The sequence below is a fragment of the Lepidochelys kempii genome, chromosome 11 (assembly GCF_965140265.1).
Source record: "Lepidochelys kempii isolate rLepKem1 chromosome 11, rLepKem1.hap2, whole genome shotgun sequence".
Lineage (NCBI taxonomy): Eukaryota > Metazoa > Chordata > Testudines > Cheloniidae > Lepidochelys > Lepidochelys kempii.
Window position 1 is genome coordinate 60,723,611 of NC_133266.1, and position 19,633 is coordinate 60,743,243.

Consider the following 19,633-nt stretch of genomic DNA (forward strand, 5'->3'; position numbering starts at 1 on the left):
AGCGCTTTTCAAAGAGATGGCTGACAATAGTAAGCTCAAATGCCAATTTTAATTAACTTCCACATGCAGCACATTTTGCAGGTTATACTGTACATGTGAAAATTTTGAGCTTTCAGGTTCCTATGCCAAACAAAATATGTGCAGCTTTCTTTCAAAGAATTTCAGGGTCTGAGTAAAATACTGTGATTAACAGATGGCCTGCAAAAATGCATGTATTATATTATAAAGTTTCTGTGCTTAAAGTGGTTACAAGATAATGTTAATATAAAATGTGTAAATGCTTTCTTTATTTCAGTTTTGAGGAGTTATTTTCATTGCAACTGTTTGCTCACTGAGATTGTCTACATATAAGATGCTGTGCTGCTGTAGTGCTTCAGTGTAGATGCTGCCTACATCAACAGGAAGGATTCTTCCGTCGGCATAGGTAATCCTAAAAGGCGTTAGCTAGTTTGATGGAAGAATTCTTCCATGGATCACTGACCTAATACCGTCTACACAGGGACTTAGGTTATGTCTACTCTACCACTTATATTGGTATAATTTAGGTCGCTCAGGGATGTGAATAAGCCATCCCTGAGTGACATTAGTTACATGGACCTAATCCCCAGTATGGACAGTGCTATGTCATGAGAGAGCTTCCCCTGCCAACATAGCTACTGCTGGTCGTTGGGGGAGGATTAATTAAGTGGATGGGAAAGTGCTCTCTCATTGGCTTAGAGCAGCTACTCTAGAAAGCTTACAGCGGCACAGCTGCATCGGTGCAGCTGCATCATGGTAAGCTTTCTAGTCTAGCCATAGCTTAGGTCGGCTTATCTGCACCTGAGAGACGTAGCAATGCCAGTGTCACTTTTCAGTGTAGATCAGCCTTGAGTTACTCCACTTAAGTCTGGTCTACACTAGAAAATTAAGTTGGCATAACTACGTCGTACAGGGTGTGGAGATGGATTACCTACACCAATGGGAAAATCACTCCTGTCACTGTAGACACTACCTACGCCGAAGCGCTATCGCTGTGGCCATGCCGCTGTGGCATTTTAAGGCTAGACAAGTCCTTAGTGAGAGGGATCACACTGAAACATCTCAACTGCAGAGTAATTGAATTAGCAGATGATGACTTTGTTGTAATTTGGTCTGTTGCATCACTACTACATTACTTCAGAGTCAGCAGCACTTGAGCTTCAGCACTGACTCCCTCTACGGGCCATCTAGCTTGAGTTTAAAGCACCATTTAACTCAAGCTACAGATTTTTGTGCGTGGAGGGGATTGGGTTAGTTGCAGAACTTGAGTGAAGACAAGTCCTAAGCTCCAGATCCTCAATTGGTATGGATTGGCATAGTTCTGACTTCACTGGAGCTACATCAGTCTACGCCAGCTGAGGGGCTGGCTCTGAACATAAAATAGATTAATGCATTTTTCTTTTTACAACAGAGTCATAGCACAGGCTGTGCTGTCTTTAAAAATATAAATTGCCTGTCTCTTGTTCTGAAAAAGTTTGCCTGCTAATGATTGTGAAATGGTTGAAAATCCTTGTTGCATTCGGAGATTTCTAATGTCAGCTGGCCAGAACCATCTCTGTGTAGATTCAAATTGGCATTTTTGGTTCTGTTCATAGAATTCCCAAAATGCTGCAGAATAAAACTAATAGGATTACAGACCATTTCACTGTTGCCATTCTCAAGCCTTTTGAGTTGTGAAATTGTCTGGTTGTTTATCAGTTGTAATGCTTCATGCGCTTGGGAAAACTGAGCCGATGTCATTCACAGGGAAATGGAGTAGGGAAGAAGATGGTTCTCCGTAGCAGCCTTTGTAATGGGGAAAGAAGACAGATCTCTCTCCCTGTCCTGTCCTGTCCTGTCCTGTCCTGTCCTTTTCTCTTGGGGTGGGTTGGTGTGGATCTTCAAGTACATAAGACTTACACTAGCCAAAGGATATGAAAAGCCTAAGTAGGGTCCAGAGACAGCATTCTACCCACTTCCCATCAGCTGGTCATAATGGAGGGGAAGTTGGGGAGAGGGCGTTTTGCCAAGGTGTTTTTCTGCATAGGGACCCCACCTTGTTTTCATAGTAGTTGTCAAATATTAGTCAATTACTGCCATTGCAGGGGGCTGCTGGATGGGCAAAAAACTGTCTGGCCAGTGTTTTCTCCCTTTTGACCATGAGCTGGGAAACAAAGTCATTGGTGTGATTGAGCAGCAGCTGACATCCCTTTTCCTAGGAAGCAGGCTGGGAGAAAGAAGGGGAGCTATGTAGACAGCCATTGTTGGGTATGTGGGCAAAGAGGAACCTGCTAAGATTGGGAGGAGGATGTATTATGTTGATTTTTGGGGATGGATGGTGACAGAGTGAAATATTGTATATATGTTGACATAGGTATTTTTCGTGAAGGCTAGCAAATTTAGTCCTCAGGCTACTGGGTGTTAGGAAAATTTTTCAGTCCCTGGGAATAATTATTCCTGGAGTAGAGAGACAAGGTTTGCATTCAGTGTTTCACAAAATATTTGCATTCAAGTAGATCATTGACCAAGTTGGTAGGGTTATAAGAATCTGAATCATTCGGCTAGTATCTCTATAACAAAGGCACATATCAAATTTTTAAGATTAACCTATGTGAAAAATACATAGAGTGAGCAGCGAAACTTCTTTAGATTCTACATATAGCTTGGTATTGGGGCATGGAGACTAGGCCATTTGTGAAACTCTGTAAGGGGGGGAAGAAATGAAACACAGAAGTACAATATTCTGTATTTTATCTTCTGTGGCAGCAGTCAATTATTTTAGTAGTATTTAATATTTATAGCACTGTAGTGCCCAGAGGCTCTGATCAGAATGAGGGACCTTTTGTGCTGGATGCTGTAGAAACAAATGTAGACAGTGTCCTGGTTCTCAGTTACCTTCTGATATTGATGCACAAACAAAGGGAAATAACTTGAAGTCATAGTAGAACCAAGGTACCTGCACTGAGAGCTATTTTTGTGGCTGTGCTGTGAGAATAGGCATTGTCTAATTAAAGGCTGTTATCTTTTAGCATATGTTCACATGAAAGATTAGAGTTCAGAATTTCAGATTCGTTTCTCTTGCAACAGTTGACATTTCTTAAACAATGCTTTTAACTGTATTCCTTGAACTAATTTAGGTTTTTGTGATGTCCTCTGCTGTTCCAGGAGAAAAGCAGAACCCTGAGGGCTGAGTTCTTAGCAAGTTATTAATTCTAAATCTGTTCTAAAATGTCTGTCTGTGTTAATATTTTAAAACAGCAATCTGCTGGTTTGGTATCCTAAATATTTTTAGTGTCAAATTTTCATGTCCAGTTGTCTGAAAGTTGAACAAAGTGAGGACTGATTAAAAAGGGAGAGTGAAGAGTACTGGCAGTCCTCGACTTTACAACATTCAAGTTACGACGAATGGCACTTGCGACGTTTGTAAATTGACATCCTGTTTCGACTTTCCGATGTCAGTTTTGACTTTATCAGTTTTGACTTTGCGCCGCTCGATCAGATATTGTTCCTATTGAAAAATCAAGTTACGACGTTTCAACTTAAGATGCGATTTTCAGGAACCAGATGTGTCCGACTGCCTGTATTCAAACTTGTAGGAATATTAAGGTTTTTTATAAAATGTACTACTACTAATTTAATCATTTTAAAGTGATTTTTCTAGTATGGTAATATTTTTGCTACCATTTTAGGAAAACAATTACAGTTCATCCATTGTGAAAACTCACTTCCATTTTAAAGCCCATTTTTAAAGCCCATTGAGGTCTGAATAATTGGAACCACTGAATATTCTATTTGGCAGATTATTTCAGGCATTTACTGCAAGATCTAAATAAAGCACACAAAGTTGAGCAAGCAGTATTGGAATTCTGTAATGAGCATTTTGCATGTGTAAATGGATAAATGAACAATCATGAATTTAAAAATATTGTGGAAATTTTATGTTTTAAGTACCAGTGAGTGCTTTGAGATCTACTGATGAAAAGCACTTTAGAAGTAGGCATGGCAGAATTCGATTTTTATTTTGTTGCAATTTTGATGATTGATGTTGATTTTTATTTAAAAATGTCCCCTGATTTTTAACAATTTTAATTTTCACAGTTGCAGGAAATTAAGGGTGGGAGTTAGGGCAGTGGTGGCATCAGAACTGCAGGGAGTTTCCAGCAGGGGTTGCAGAGGGCTCCCTGCACTGCAACACCCTTCAGGCACAAAGTGCAGGGAAGGCTGCAGTCCTGGCCGGGCAGAGCAAATGCCCCTGGCCAGGACTGCCAGGAGGACAAACTCCTAGACACCGGGGAGACCATTCAGCAGCCGGGTGACCTCCCCTGCAACCATCCTCCTCCTCACAGCCCTGGTGGGGATCTCTGCCCTGCCCTGCCAGGACCATAGCTTCCCCTGCAACTTGGACTTGCAGTGATTCAGCATCATCAGCCCTGTGGCTGTGCAGGGAACCCTCTGCAGCTCTGCTGTCACAGCCCTGCTCAGTCGCTCCCATGACAGTGGGGCTTCAGAGGGCTTTCTGTGCTACTGCAGGGCTAGTGACGCCCAATCCCTGGAGGCGCAAGGTGCGTAGAGGGGAAGGGTGGTGGCTGCACTTTTGATGACTCTTGCTGATGGATATGTTCTTGTCCATTTCAGTGTATCAGCTGAAATTGACATTTGCTGACATATATCAATTTAAACCGAATCCTGCCAAGCCCATGTATAAGAACTAAGCATTCGTAGTAGTACTAGTGTATTTTTAATGGTTTCTTGAGACAGGATAGTATATAGCAGCTTCAAAAATTTTCCTTTCATTGCAAAAACAGGAAACTCTGACTAGAACCGTTACTTAATCTTTATTGGGTAATTAAGAATTTTAGGTGAAGAAAAATAGTAATTTTAATATAATGAGTTAGACTTGATTTTGTAGAATTGTAGAAATTCCTATCCTTTAGAGGGATGCAAATGCAATTCATATGGCAAATCTTCATGTCTGTCAGTTCCTTTAATAAATGGATTTTTTTCTGCTTTTAGTCAGCAGATAAACAGCGAGCCTTAGAAGAAACCAAAGCCTACACAACCCAGTCCTTAGCAAGTGTAGCTTATCTGATCAACACTTTGGCCAACAATGTTCTCCAAATGCTGGATATCCAGGCATCCCAGCTTCGGCGCATGGAATCTTCAATCAACCATATTTCACAAGTGAGACAGTTTTTACTTATATCATCCCGTATGTGTTACTGAAATCGTACAGGAGATAATACAACAAGGGTTTGGTTTATCTGATGTTATGCTGCATAGTGTGGATAAGAAAAGACAGTTGGCATTAAAACAGCAGGGCATCCTACTGCACCTGACTCACATGTTTGACTTAGATAATTATTATATTAATGTATTATTAATGTTTATCAGATTTTTTTGTCTTTATACATTTTGTTTAATTTTTTATCTTAAGAAATTTATATAGAATAGCATATTAGATGGATCATTGGACTGTCCCAGCGTGGCTGTCTGTCAGTGGTGTCTAGTCCATATTTCAGATGAAGGCAAACAATCCCATAAGGCATCTGGCAAAATGGATAATGCTATGCCTTGAGACACATCTCTCCAGCCCCTATTTGGTAATTAATTTACAGATACCCTGAAGCATGAGGTTTGATAGTCCCTGTAATTTATATTTAGCTAGTGTAAATACAGATGCTGTTTTTTCTGTTCTGTGTTGAATCTTGTTGTTTGTAACAGTAGTTTCTACCTGTTAATGAGTAAAGTAGCATTTCCTGTTGTCCATTTTAAACTTATGGTGTTTTAATTTAGTTTTCTCTTAACATTTATTATGGCACATGGTAAATTCAAATAATTATACAATTAAGCTATAAAGTAAAATGTAAAACCAGGTATTTGAAAATAATCGATTTACTTATTTACAAAATGAAGTACAGGAGTTGATGCTGAAAAGCACTCAGAGTAGAGTATTTTCCTGTGAAATGTGCACAGCTCTAGGTTCCTGTTAGTATCCTCTCTTTCAGGTTTCCCTTTTCCTCCTGCAAGTCTACAAGTGCTTGGCATTTTAGTGTTGTTTACAAAGGCAATTCAGGTCAACACTTAGTGTTGTGGATGATAGAAAGATCATATAACTTTCTGTGGGGGAGAGGAATCTTGATCTGCCTGCTTTTCCAGAAGTGTTGCCAAAGTAAGATGTTGCTTGGTCAAGACATCAGTTATATATTTATTTACATATAATTCAGATGACATGAAATAAAGTGTTTCTTCTGGTTTCGAAACATGTGAAAGTAAAGTTGGACTCATACGTGACATAGACCTTGTGGTTAAGCAGGACTTGAGAAAGCCACTAGATTGTGAAGCTTTCCCAGGTTGAGTATCATCAACTTCTAGAGGCTCTCAACTTTTATTTTAAAAAATCCTGTGTTTAGCCCTTGTGCTTATGAAGATTATCTCACAAACATGCATCACTTTCCCCCTCTGTCCAACAAAGTCTTAAATCTGCAAGTAGCTTGTCACTGCTTGTAGCTTTGTTGGCAGCAGAATAAAACCTGCTGCTATTCAGAACTAGTGGGCTATAGTGAAACTGACAAAAATGCTTCTTCTGCCTTCCAGCCACCAGAATGGGTTGAGTCCATGCTACAGGTTTATCAGAGACCTACTGGCTTTTGACTAATAGAAAAGGATGTGAAACCATTTGAGCAGGATATTGGGACAACACTCTGGCAGGATTTCCAGCATCCTTGCTTTCCCAGTAGCTGGGGGAGGAGTGGTTGGCTTCTCACCTAAGCATTTCTGCTGGACAATGGTGGGCACTATATTTTGTATCAATTATTGACCAATAGTCATAGTTCTCAGGCTGTTAGGACTTTGATAAATTTCCTGTCTTGGATGTGATGGGATTGCGTGAAGGAGAGATTGATTCAAGTTAAAATAGGTTAGTGTGGTATTCAGAGAGATTTGACAGGAGGAAGAGTGGGAGAAGAAAGGAAACAAAGTAGAGATAGGGAGATCGATAGGAGAGAAGAGGGGATGGATGGCGAGAAGTTAAAATGGAAGCGGACACTGAAGACAGAACAAGAAAAAATGAGCCATTGTCTATTATAGGAAAGAAAAGAGAGGAGTGAAACTAGGGAGGGAAAGAAAGTAACAAAGGTGAGACATAGTAGGTTCCACTTTCTTAAATGTACTAAACAGAAAGTAGTTAGATAAGTTGTCATTAAATAGTATGCAGAGAACAGTGCTTTAAATTGCAAGGGGTATGGCAGCCAGGTATTTTTCACCCCAGGTAGCAGGTTTAGTCTTCGGTCTAGTAGGTGACAAATCTTGCAAGTCCTGTGGTTAAGAGTGAAGCTAAAAGCTGGAAAGTCTGGGTTCCATTTCTTCTATCACAGGCTTCCTGTGATCTTGGCCCAGTCACTTAATTTGTGATAGTTTCCAAATTTGTAAAAATAAATATATTCGTTAATATTTGTGAAGAGCTTTAAGATCCTTATACAGCAGGCATTATAGAAGTGGAAAGTATTATTTTGTCCAGGCAGATCAGTTTTGTATGCTGCATATGTGAAAAGCTTGTTATATTTTTGTTCTGTCATTTATGTAAAGCAGCTTTTTTTAGGAATGCCATCACATTTCCAATTGTCTTTTCTTTCTAAGAATACATGACATTTATACTAATTGAAATGTGAGTTTATTTTGTCGCCACTAGTATAAATGCAAAATGCTTCATTGTTACAAAAGTGCAAAATTACCAGTGCCAAAAGGCTAACGGAAATATATTTGCCAACATTTTCAGTGCTGCATTTGTATAACAACACGTAGCTAAAAATATTTTTTTCTGCATTTTTGGTGTCTTTTTGAATATGTGCTCCTTTTGTTGAGACTGTAGCATTTCATGTGAAGGACATTTTCAGTGCTTTCATGAGAAACAGTTATACCATAGGAGTTTAACTGAGGTTGTTGGCAGCTGTGGTGTGCTGCTGTCAGTCTGAAAGAATATCAGTAGTTCCATCTCTTGAAACGAAAAGAACAGCCTCCCTGCCTCCAACTATTAACGACACAATCATTTTTCATTTGTCTGTCTTGTGTAATCATTTACAATGCAGGAGTGTTTTAAATTCATTTATACAAAGTTCTCTGGAAAGGCACACTTAATACACCTCTACCCCGATACAACGCGACCCGATATAACACGAATTCGGATATAACATGGTAAAGCAGCGCTTCGCGGGAGCGGGGCTGCGCTCTCTGGTGGATCAAAGCAAGTTCAGTATAATGCGGTAAGATTTTTTGGCTCCCCAGGTCAGCGTTCTATCAGGGTAGAGGTGTATATGCAATGTTAGAATTTCAGCGTTCGAAGATCAATTAATCCCATTGTATGAAAGGTACAGTATTGTCTTTCAAATATAGTTCAACTTCCATATATGCAGAAGACTTCTACAGTGTTTATTGCTTTTCATGTCCAGTGTAAAGATGCCAGTCATACTGTTTCTAGTGCTAGGTGGAATACGTCATGTGTACAAGAAAGTCAAAGGATTTTAATTGAGGCTGATCTACTTCATCTGCTCTGCTTCAGAATGGGCACAGGTCTACCTCTTCCTTCAATTCATACATGGCTATACTTCAGAGTAGTATGTTGATCACTTCAGACTGATCCTTAAGCCCGGAAAACAGTCTGTAGTACAAAATCTGAGATAAGGATGAGCTAATCTGTCTTTAATCCTAAACAAGGAAGAACTGAATCTCGGATGTCCTGTCATCCAGAATCTGTTAGACAAGTGCTCTCCAAATAAATATTTTGAAGAATAAGGCCACCTGGCATTTTTAGTAGGAACACTTTTCAAAATTGCTTGTTTGTTAAAGTGCAGTTCTCTTCTGAAAAGACACTTAATTTTAAAAAGCTGGTATTCTGGAGATACATGCTCATTGTGTTCAACTGATTTAAATGCCAAATTTGATCAATTAACTTACTTTTTTCTAAATGCCAACCTTGCAGACTTAATCTGAGCACTGAGATTAAAGCTGATGAAGTAATTTGGGTATTTCAGGTTATAGGTCCAGTAGTGGGGTGGTTACCTGCTCCGGCCCTGACAGGGCTGAGGCTGTGGGGAAAAGCCCAGGCTGATTAAGGGAGCAGCCGCAGCTGTGGCCAGCTCAATCGGGCCCAGCTAGCCCCTATAAGAGGCTGTGAGCCTGGAGCCCAGTCAGTTTCCCTCTGCCTGTAGAGGAAGAAGGGCCTGGCTGCAAGGTGCTGAGCAGGAAATCTAGATTGGAGCAGGGCTGGGGAAGGGCCAGAGGAGTTGGGAGCTCTGGCCTGGAAAGCCTCAGGCTGCTGCAGGTCTGACTACTGGCCAAATAGGTGCAGGGTTGCAGAGGGGCAGCCTATGGGTAGGCGGAGGCAGCGGGTCCAAAACCCCCTTGCCTGTGATGAGTGGCATATACATACCCCTGATACAAGGGGCTAAGTGGGGACTGGCAGTAGCCCAGGCTGAGGCTAGGTGGGGTTAGAGGGTGGGGGTTCCCCTGGGTGGGGAGACCCAGAATCTGAGTGTGTGGGAGTACTGCCAGGGGGACAACACCCCAGAAAAAGGGGCATTGAGTCCTGGGAGGGACTCGGGCTGGTGGTAAGGCGGATCACCGGCCCAGAGGGCGCTCCGGTGGCTGGACAAGCTAATTCCTGACGACTACCAGCAGAAAGGCGCCGCCGGGTGAGTCCGAACCCTTTACGGTCCCTAATCAGGAAAGTATCCCTTTCTCATAATTAGGTCACGCTTTTTACTTTGTATAGTGTTTACTAGTAGGCAGAAAGCTTAAACCCTAAATACACGTGTTATATAAACATCAATTTATAATGATAAATATATCTAAATACTACATTTATTTTAGTTGTTCAAGTTCACAAACAGAATACTGATGGCTTCTGAATTCTTGAAACTAATGGAACCTGAAAACTTGCCAAAGTGGTTTAAGGGGTGATTTTGTAAAGTTTTGTAATAAATAATTCTTTGAATACAAGGCTAGTTTTTAAATTTCCATCTGTCAACTGTAATGTCATAAATCAAGATACTCCTGTTGTGTTGTCATAAAGAGCTCAAGAAGTAGCAGTAGTTGGGAAGGGCACAGCACTAACAGAGGACCTCACACAAGGTAAATGTTCCTTTCATTGTTTTCTACTGGGAGAGCCGCAGATTAACCCAGGTGGCTGGGATAGAGTGAAAATACTGCTTCATCCTTGATCTCTGCCCTTGTCCCTCTCTTTTATATCCCTCTGCCTCCAACACCACACACAGTGGGTGGCTTGTGATGTGTACAGAGCTGCAGGGCCCCCACAGCAGCCCACAGTCTTCAGCTTCTATCCACTGCTCCCATGGCACCTAGCTAAGCTTCAAGAGCATGTGTGAGGCAGCCCAATGTAGCCACCATTGGAACCCCCACCCCATGTGGCATTCTGTCAGGAAAAGTTTGGAACCACTGTCAGTTAGTTGTCTCTTATCACAAGCCATGGGAACAAACAGCCAGCTCCAAAAGTGCCAGCACAGTTGTATGACTTTCCAGAACTGGAACCATGTATTACCAGTGTATAGAATGGGATGCATTTCAGCATCTTAACAGTGCCATCACAACTGCTGTTACTGATACTAGTTGAAATATAAATCTTGAGTCTAGGCAACTGTCTTCTAAAAAAATCATTTTGTCAAGTTTGTGAACTTGCCAAACTTAAACAGGGGTTCCTATGTTAAAGCAACAAGCCAGTTTTAAAGGGACAACAGTTTGGAGTTAGAACTGGTGTGGACCAGGGGAATCCGACCGTTTAATTAAAACAAAGCAGCGTGAAGGTCCGCGGTGGGTGTTGACGCAACGTGATTTCTGCCCAGTGCTCTGAATGTTTAACTCCTGGTGAATAGGTATTTTTAAAATATTTAAGATCCATTCCTTTCCAAAAACATTTGTCAGTATTGTTGTCTCCAATCAAGTTTTTAAAAGTGAATTTTAGAATTCTTCTAGACGCATACTCTGAGTTGCAAGTCCAAGTTAGAATTGGTTGGAATCTTAGTTTTTTCAGAAATCCCAGTTTGGAAGCATTCAGGACTCCTTTTGCCTTTTCACTTCTGAAATTTGTCAACAAATAGTAAATCTTTTAGAAGGCCAATTTAATATTTTGAAAGACTCCTCTTATAGGATTTGAAGATATTTCTAATGTAAGAGGTGGCTCTATATGTTGGTGACTGCTCAAAAATTATCTAATGCACTCATTATTCGTGTAACCCCTTTCCAGAACTGACTGGTACAATATTTTGCCAAATTACATATTGAATATTGGCCTCAGATGTGTTCTTTAGCAAATGATGATTTCTGAAGGTACTCTAATTTTCTTGGAGTCACCTTGAATTGCTTATCAAAAGATTAATAGTAACTGTTCCTAAATTCTGCCCAGATATTTAATATCTGACAATTGAAAGCAGTGGCCCAAAGTTAATAGAACTTTGGAGAAGTTCACAGAACAGTGTTGGCAGTAGCCTGAAATTGCTGATTAGGAACAAATTCTAAGTTGTCGTAAGAAAAGTTATGATTTGCTGAATATGATTATCCTATTTGTATGCATGTATTTTTGTATCTGAAGTTACGATTATTGACTACGTATCTGTATTTCAAATGTAGTTTCAAATGATGCCCATTAGGCAAGATGCTTTCAGTCTAGATATGGGTGGGGAAGGACCTATCCAGGGCAATGAGTCATCAAGGAAAACAATAGGTCTAGGAGAAGCTTATCCATCACCTGGTGAGCTTTCCTGAGAATGCTCCAGACAGCCTGTAAGTAATGGCTGCTATGACTCCACAAGATCATGTGACCAGGCCACATGACTCTGGATTCTATTTTGGGATATCATTGTTTTTCCAGCAACTGAGTTTTGGAACAAAGGGTTCCCGCTATATGCTAAAGCTGTAGAAAGAAGGGAGTGACATCCTCAGGTGTTTCCAGGAGTTCTCTTGTGTGGGGAGTGAAGAACAACTGATGAACAGAGGCTGAACTCAGGGAAGTGCTGGACCCAGGCTAAAGCGATTTCTAGCCTGTGTATAGAAACCTGAGAAACCCAAGCTGCAAAGGAAATGCAGCTCATGCCTTGGGGAATCTACCAGACTGCTGGTATCATCAGTCAGGGTGAGAAACTGCTAATTCATAGTTAATCTAACTGGTGTGTTAAACTTCGTGTGCATTTTTGTTTATTTGCTAGGTAATATGCTTTGATGTGTTTGCTATCCTTATAATCACTTAAAATCTATCTTTTGTAGTTAATACACTTGTTTTTGTTTTAATCTAAACCAGTGAGTTGGAGTGAAGTGCATGGAAAATTGTAGCTCAAGGGGCAAAGGCTGTTGCATATTCCGCTCCACATGGGGGGGGGGGGGGAGAGGAAGGAAGGAAGGAAGGAAAGAAGGAACTCTATCAGTTTACACTGTACAGTTCCTTGTGCAGTTCATGACAGTATAATTTTGGGTTTATGCTCCAGAGGTGGTGCATGCCTGGGAAGCTGGGAGTTACCTTGCCTGTAGCCTTTCCATTGTTGGTTCATGCAGTGGCTGGTCAGAGAGCCTGCATGTAACTGCAGCTCGGTGTGTCCCTACCTGTGTGAATGCTGGTGGAAGTGTAAGACTGGGAGCGGGTCTGCAGCTTGTCACAGCAGCACAGTGTGAGAGGGAGCCCAGGCTGGTGAGTCAGAGGGCTCAGTGGTACCTCAGTTCCAGGTGGCACCCCAGGGGGAACCTGTTACACCCATGCATTTTAAAATGAAGATGATAGAATCTTTTTTACTCCAGTGGTTTTCTGAGGAAAATCTTTTCATGATAAGATCAGCTTGATGGAACTTATAAACTATTGAATAAACATACCGTCAGTGCTCTCTTCCTTGTTACTTCAGGGAGTATGACAGTGGTAATGGTAGTCACCTGTGTATTGAGGATCATAGTATGTCTGTTTCCTAAATTGCAGATTATTCTGAGTTGTCAGTTTCTCATATAATCAACTGCCTCAGTGTTCTTGCAAGGTAGTTGTTTTATGAGACTGTTAAGATATTACATCTGCAACAGTCTTCAAACCAAGCAAATGAGTTTCTTGAAAAGCCTCTCTGCAAAATCTTTTTAGGTAGAATTCTTTGTATATTTACCATAAGTGAGTGCCACGGTCAGATGCTCAGTTGTTCTGTACTTACATTTAAGAGATAAAGATACAGGCTTGGGTTGCCATGCAAGCCCTTTCCCACTGGATCTTTTTCTGTTTTAATAAGTTTTTAAGCATTTCATTATTTGATAACTATAGCAGTGCCTCAGCTAATACAGTATTCCTCAAGGAAGACCGATGTAGTTATACTTTTAATAAGATACTATTTATTTTATGGAAACAAGTTTCTGCAGTACAAAAGTTAATAGTCTCTGGCCAAGATTATGATTGAGCAGGGTAAGAACAAGTAATTTAAAATCTTTTTCCCATCAGAAAAAAGGGTAGTGCTTACATTTTAATCACCTTTAATACAGAGAAGTCTAGCGCAAAGTTCTGCAATATTTATTTTCAAATTTATACTTGATCAATCATCTTATTGGTAATCAATGAACAACAAACTTTCCATTCAATTTTAGGTAATAGTGAGGACCGTGCACGGTCCTGATACTCTGGGCAGGGTCTTCAGTTTTTTCTGACGTGGGGGGGGGGAGGGAGGAGGAGAAGAGTGACTTTAGCAACTCTCTGTATTGGAATATTTACATAGATAATTTTTGAACAAAGGCATTAAAGCCTCTATTCTATACCTGGCAAAATGTAGTTACATGTCATAGAAAATGTTATGTATCAGGGGATAACAGTGTCCAAATGGTATGATAATGTACAAGACAGCATATCAAACAAGGCCTTATTGTTAGGGTTATCATCGTGCCTAGACTCCCTAGTTATGGACCAGGATTCCTTTCTGCTAGGTTGCTGTGCAGACAGAAGAAAATACTGAGGACTGAAACACAGTTCACTGTTTGATCAGTATTTGTGTATCAGTTAAGCTTCATAAGATGCTCTGGTATTTTTTCTTTACTCCTAAAATGGAGGAAGAAAGTATACTGTGCAATTTAACTTTGTGTAAGAATTAACTCCTTTTTAAATTTGTAGTTGGTATAGAAGGGATACACTTGGTGGGTCAAATGGATTGGAAAAGGATTTGAAGGAAAGCATCTCTTCAAGGAGCTGAGTTGGGAAGTTCTGGGCCTCCTACATCTGGAACAGCAGGGAGCTGACCCCACTCCTTGCACTGTACAGTTTGTTGCTGGGAACTCTCAGGTATTTTAAGTGAATAAAGTTGAAGCCTAATTAAACCACATTCATTGCTTCCTGTCTTTCTTCTGGCATGAACAGACAAATGATTTGCTGTTTGTAGGTTTCAGTTTTCCTCCCATGAGCACTGGAGTAGAATTATAGCTCTGAAGAAAGTCTTGCTAAAATTGATTGAAAACTTGTGTATCTGCTCTGAAAAGTCATTGTATTAATGGCATTTTTGGTTCCATCCTTGCTGTTGCCAGTGGTGATTTCTTTATCACATATGTTCAGTTTACCAGTAAAAAGATATTTCTAATTGCCATGTCTTCAAACCCATCTTAGATTCTGAGTCAAACTGAGTTCTTCCATCTCTCCATATCATTAGTAATAAAGGTGGTTACATATTGGCAGTCCACTGTCTTTAGCTAATGCCTCTGTTGGGACACTGGGGCAATCCTATTTTCTTTCTTATAAACACAGCAGATTTCCTAGTGTGACTCACTAACTCCTTTTTGGCCTGTATGGGGGAGACTTTCAAAGGCACAGATGGGAAAGAGTTAAGCATCCATCTCCTACTGAAAGTCAATGAGAACTGGGAACCCTATTTTCTTGAAAGAGTTTGCATAAGTGCAATTGACTGGAAAGTAATAAAAATGGTTCTGATGCACACGATGCAATAGAATCCCGTTTGCTCTTAGTTTTGTTAACTGCAGTGTAAACAGGAGTGTAAAATACTAATAAGTTATTTTTGTTGGTATGAAAATGAGTACATGCAAAGAACAGATCTCTTGCTGCACATGTTCTCTGGCTAAATAGGACTTTGTATAAAGAGGACTTCTCTCCCTCTTGACTGCGTAAAGTCAGTCTGTTACCATTCACAAACACTAAATTTGTGTTTAAAATGGTAACAAAAAGGAGACACTAGAAATCACAATGAGAGTGACTTTTGGTGGGATTATATAAGTCCACATAGCTGTAACTTTGTTCACAGTATAAATTTCCTCATGTGAAATTACCAAATTTGAGGTCAGCAATGGGTTTGACCAAAATGTTGGTTTCAAGTGCTTTGTTGTCTTGTTGTGACTCTGAAACGGTGGTCCATAGAGCTGTTTCTTTCACAATAAGAAAGCAAGTCTGCCTTCAAGTTGCATTGCTTTTTCCTAGTCATGTCCCAAGCCAATACCCTGAGGATTTCCAGAGGATTTTTTGACCAGTTAAATGAAAATCCATCAGATACCTCTGTTTACCCTGCGCAACTGCTCTGTTTTGTGCAAGTTCTTCTGGTATAAATTAAAATGTGACCAATTTTACCAAAACTGGATCAACAGCAAGCAAAGGAAAATCCTACCGAGTGACCTAGACAGATTAGCAATTAAAGCTGCAGGAAATGAGGGGAGGTTTGGTAAACATAACTCTGTGTCAGGGGAGAAGAAATAGAGAGAAAAAAAGCACAAAGCAACATAAGCAATTGTGTTAAAGCAAGTATACTTCAGTCTTTTCTTGTACTAATATTATTTCTGTGTAATCAAGCACTGCAATGGAAGTAGGGAAGAAGCATTCAGGATTGTAGGGTGGTCTAAAATGAATCTTAAACCACTCACAGTATATGAAAGTTTGAGAACCACTGTGCAGTCTGAGGTCACTGACTGATGCCTGCAAGGGACCAAGTTCATTTACTTCACAGGAGTTCAAGTAGAGAGAGTTTGGCTCACAGTATCATCTGTAATACTTAGGTACAAAGGGTTAAGTTAAAGATGTGGCATCTGGCTTATACTTTGTAGTTCCTTGCTTTTTTTTGCTTAATGACACAGCCTTAATCAGTTTTGGATGTTAATATCTCTGGAACTTTCACGAGACATCTGTTTGGCAGCGATACTTTTTAATTTGCTGCATATTCATTGTTCTACCATAATAGTCATTGCTGTGCATGTAGGGTGGAATTTTCAAAAGTGCTTAGCTTTGGCCCTAATGCTGCTCCCGTTGAAGTCAGTGGATGTTTTACCATTGGCTACAGTGGGAATAGCTAGATAAGTGCTAAGCACTTTAAAAAAAAATCTGACGTTTTATGCAGAGTAAACTGTGTGTAATGAATGAGAAACCTGTTCTGATTTTTCTGATATTATCTTTATTGATTATTATCAATATTATCCTTTTTGATACCACTGCTACTATGAATGAATAAATTACCATAATGAGAAACTACTCCACAGTCTGACAAAACAAATTAATTATGTCAGAGGTTTGTATTACAGGGCACACACAAACTGGGGGAAACAGACTGGGAAAAGACCTTTGGGGCCTCATCAGAATGAAAGACATTTTGGAGGGTGACTATTAAAGTATAGATACTCATTTAGCATTTAAAATTGCTGTCAAAGTACAGAAATTGTTAAATTAATGAAACCGAATTAATAATAGTTACTAATAGAGCGGAAACTTTAGGAGGGATTTTGCTTAATTGTAAAGAATTCAAGTGAAATCAGAAGGTGGTAACTTCTAACAGAGATTGAACAAAAGGAGTGTAAGCAGTGCTTACTCAGCAAATGTTTGTACTGATATATCTGTATATAACTGCAATCTATAAAAGCATGGAGCCAAATCAAGTTTTTAATACCAAATGTACACTTAATATTCAACGCTACTGGTAAACTCATTGTGTTTTTCAGACAGTGGACATTCATAAAGAGAAAGTTGCTAGAAGAGAAATTGGCATTTTGACTACGAACAAAAACACCTCAAGAACCCACAAAATCATTGCACCAGCCAACCTGGAGCGACCAGTTCGCTACATTAGAAAACCTATTGATTACACAATTCTAGATGATATTGGACATGGAGTGAAGGTAGGTGATGTTATAAAACACTCTTAAATTATTGTATGTTTTCAAAACGTAAGGACCTGGAATAGTGACTTATTCCTGTCTTCCACATTGCAGCATGGGTTTTCTCAATTGTCTAATCCAGATGGATTTAAGAGGAATCCCCAGGTCCTGTTTAACTTTGCAGACCATTTTACCCGTGATTCTGGGTATGTGTATGACCATGGAACTCCTCTGGGGCACGGCTAAACCTGCTTACTTGGATAGAGGCTAATGCCTTTTCCCTTGTTTGAATCTGTTGTCAGGAGGTACCTGAGTAATGAAAGGCTATTAACCCTCTGTCCAGTTACTGCCACAAAATGCATATGTTGACTCAGATGTAATACCAGTAGTGCTACCATGTGGCTCATTAGCAGGATGTATTTGTGTAAAAGGCAGCATTGAATGTGCTTTAGTTTTAGTGGTTGTTGAAGAGAATTGCAACGTGGCTGATGTCCAATAATGGGTTTTCTGAACCTAAAGACTGCCACCAAAACCTGGGCCAGCCAGTTATGCCTTTTCAGGAATTTTTTTAAACACAGATTTGGGATGAATAGTACAATTTTTAGGGCCTGAGTTTGCATGTAGTTACTAGAATTGCACAAGCTAATTAGGCACTAACTGCAAATTTGACTAGACCCATAACTGCTTGCTTTTTTGCAGATACCTGGTTGGTATACACAGTAATGCCATATGCAAATTAGACATACATATTTAAAAATCACATCTAATGTAAATAAAATCTTAGCAGATGTGACCTTATTTTTATGCTATTAAGAAACCATTTGAATATAAAAGGATTGTCAACATTACTTTCTGAAAGAAGAAATGTAAATAACATGAAGCAGTATCATTTACAAAACACATACATTAACAAATCCACAAAACTTTCAAAGTAGTGGTGCAATAACATGCTTTAAATCAATTGATTGCAAAATTTCTTGTGCTTGACATGAATTTCATTATTTCACACTGTCTGAATTACATTTTATAAAGTTACATGATTAATGCAAGTAGACAAATCATCTTTGAATTTAAAATTGAAATTCAAAGCATTCTTTTTTAAAGATCTTTTCAATAAAGCAATATTTTATTCAAGAGCTTTTGAACATTGTTTTTATAACAAATACATATCTTATTTTTCATTGGAAATGTTTGCTACTCAATTTGTGTACATAATCTGGTAAAAAAAAGTGATGTTTTTCAGCACATTTTTGCAGAAATATTTCATATCTGGAAAGCTCTTTAAGAAATCAGCTGCCTCGTATTAAAATCTGCTGTCTGTTTCTATAAAAGAATTAGTGCATATCAGCAGAATTCCTTATGGTGAATCAATGAATATATTAACATGTAGCGCATAAAAGTGAATTATCATAGCTATCGTTTATGATAACTTTGAGTTAGTGATATTCTTTCAGGACAGATTAAGGAAAAATTATTTCTCTGCTACAGCACAATTTAATTTAGACTCAGTTGTACACCCATTGTAATCAGAAATCCTGTTAACTTCAGTGCAACAAGATCAAGCCCAAAGTGATATGATAAACTATGTTCTTGCAAAAGACTCTGACATCAAACCTGCTCAAATGAATGGATCAGTGTATCACATGTTAAGACCCTGTGACCAGGTCCTGTGACAGTTGTTTAAAAGCAAAGTTTGCTCCAAAGAACCTCTAAATTGTGCTGCATTTTTATTTAGGAAATGAAAGTCTGTAAACATTGTATAGTTTGTCAAATGATCATCAGTGTGCACTGCTACTTGAAATAATAATTTTTCTTTTGTCTGTAAGGTCCACAGATCTGTTAGATAATGGACTCTCATCCTTTATGCAACTCTATAGACAGAACTAGTCACCTCACACGGAAGAGTTCACTTTTTTTTTTTGATTTGTTTGTTCTGCCTCCAGAACAGTCTGATCAAGTGCTTTACAGTTTCAACTTCAAAATGTCTAGTGGCTGCACAATCCAGCATACAGACAGAATAAGGATATCTTTATACTGGGATTTTAAGTGATTTCTCATAGATACATCTTTAGTTCATCTTCCTAAGATTTATTGATCACTGCCATGGGACCTAAAGGTGATCCTTAACATGGTGACTCTTAATCTTATTGAGCCCAACAGAAAGGTATCCATGTATTTCTGCTCCATCAAAGTGGCCATCCTGGTAGCCATTACCCCCCCAGAAGGTGGTAGAGCTTAGGGCCTTATCTATTGAGGGATAATACATGTTCCACAATGATATGGACATAGCCTTTATCCCGAAAATTAACTCAGTTTTTGACAAACAGTGGCGAGTATGATTTTTTTGGGCTCTGTGGAAAAATTATCTCCCAGGAAACAAGTTGTGGCATATATTGGATGTTGGTAGAGCCTTTGAGATCTACCTCTGTCACACATAGTGCTCCATTGATTCTCTACCATCTGATATCTAAAGAAAAGAGAGAGTATCCAAAGCTACTGTTTCAGAATGGTTGAGATGGTGCATCCATGAAGCCTAAAAGTC

The 19,633-nt window shown here is 39.4% G+C and overlaps 1 protein-coding gene across 16 annotated transcripts in view; it reads left to right on the forward strand.

Annotated features, from left to right (window-relative positions):
• The window catches only part of ABI2 (abl interactor 2), a 108,988-nt gene that overhangs the window by 39,445 nt on the left and 49,910 nt on the right, over window positions 1-19,633 (forward strand). For all 16 annotated transcript variants that reach the window (XM_073306512.1, XM_073306503.1, XM_073306504.1 and 13 more), the window contains exons 2-3: window positions 5,011-5,178; window positions 16,936-17,112. In XM_073306512.1, the coding sequence (XP_073162613.1) occupies window positions 5,011-5,178; window positions 16,936-17,112 (345 nt within the window). The remainder of the gene's footprint in view (window positions 1-5,010; window positions 5,179-16,935; window positions 17,113-19,633) is intronic.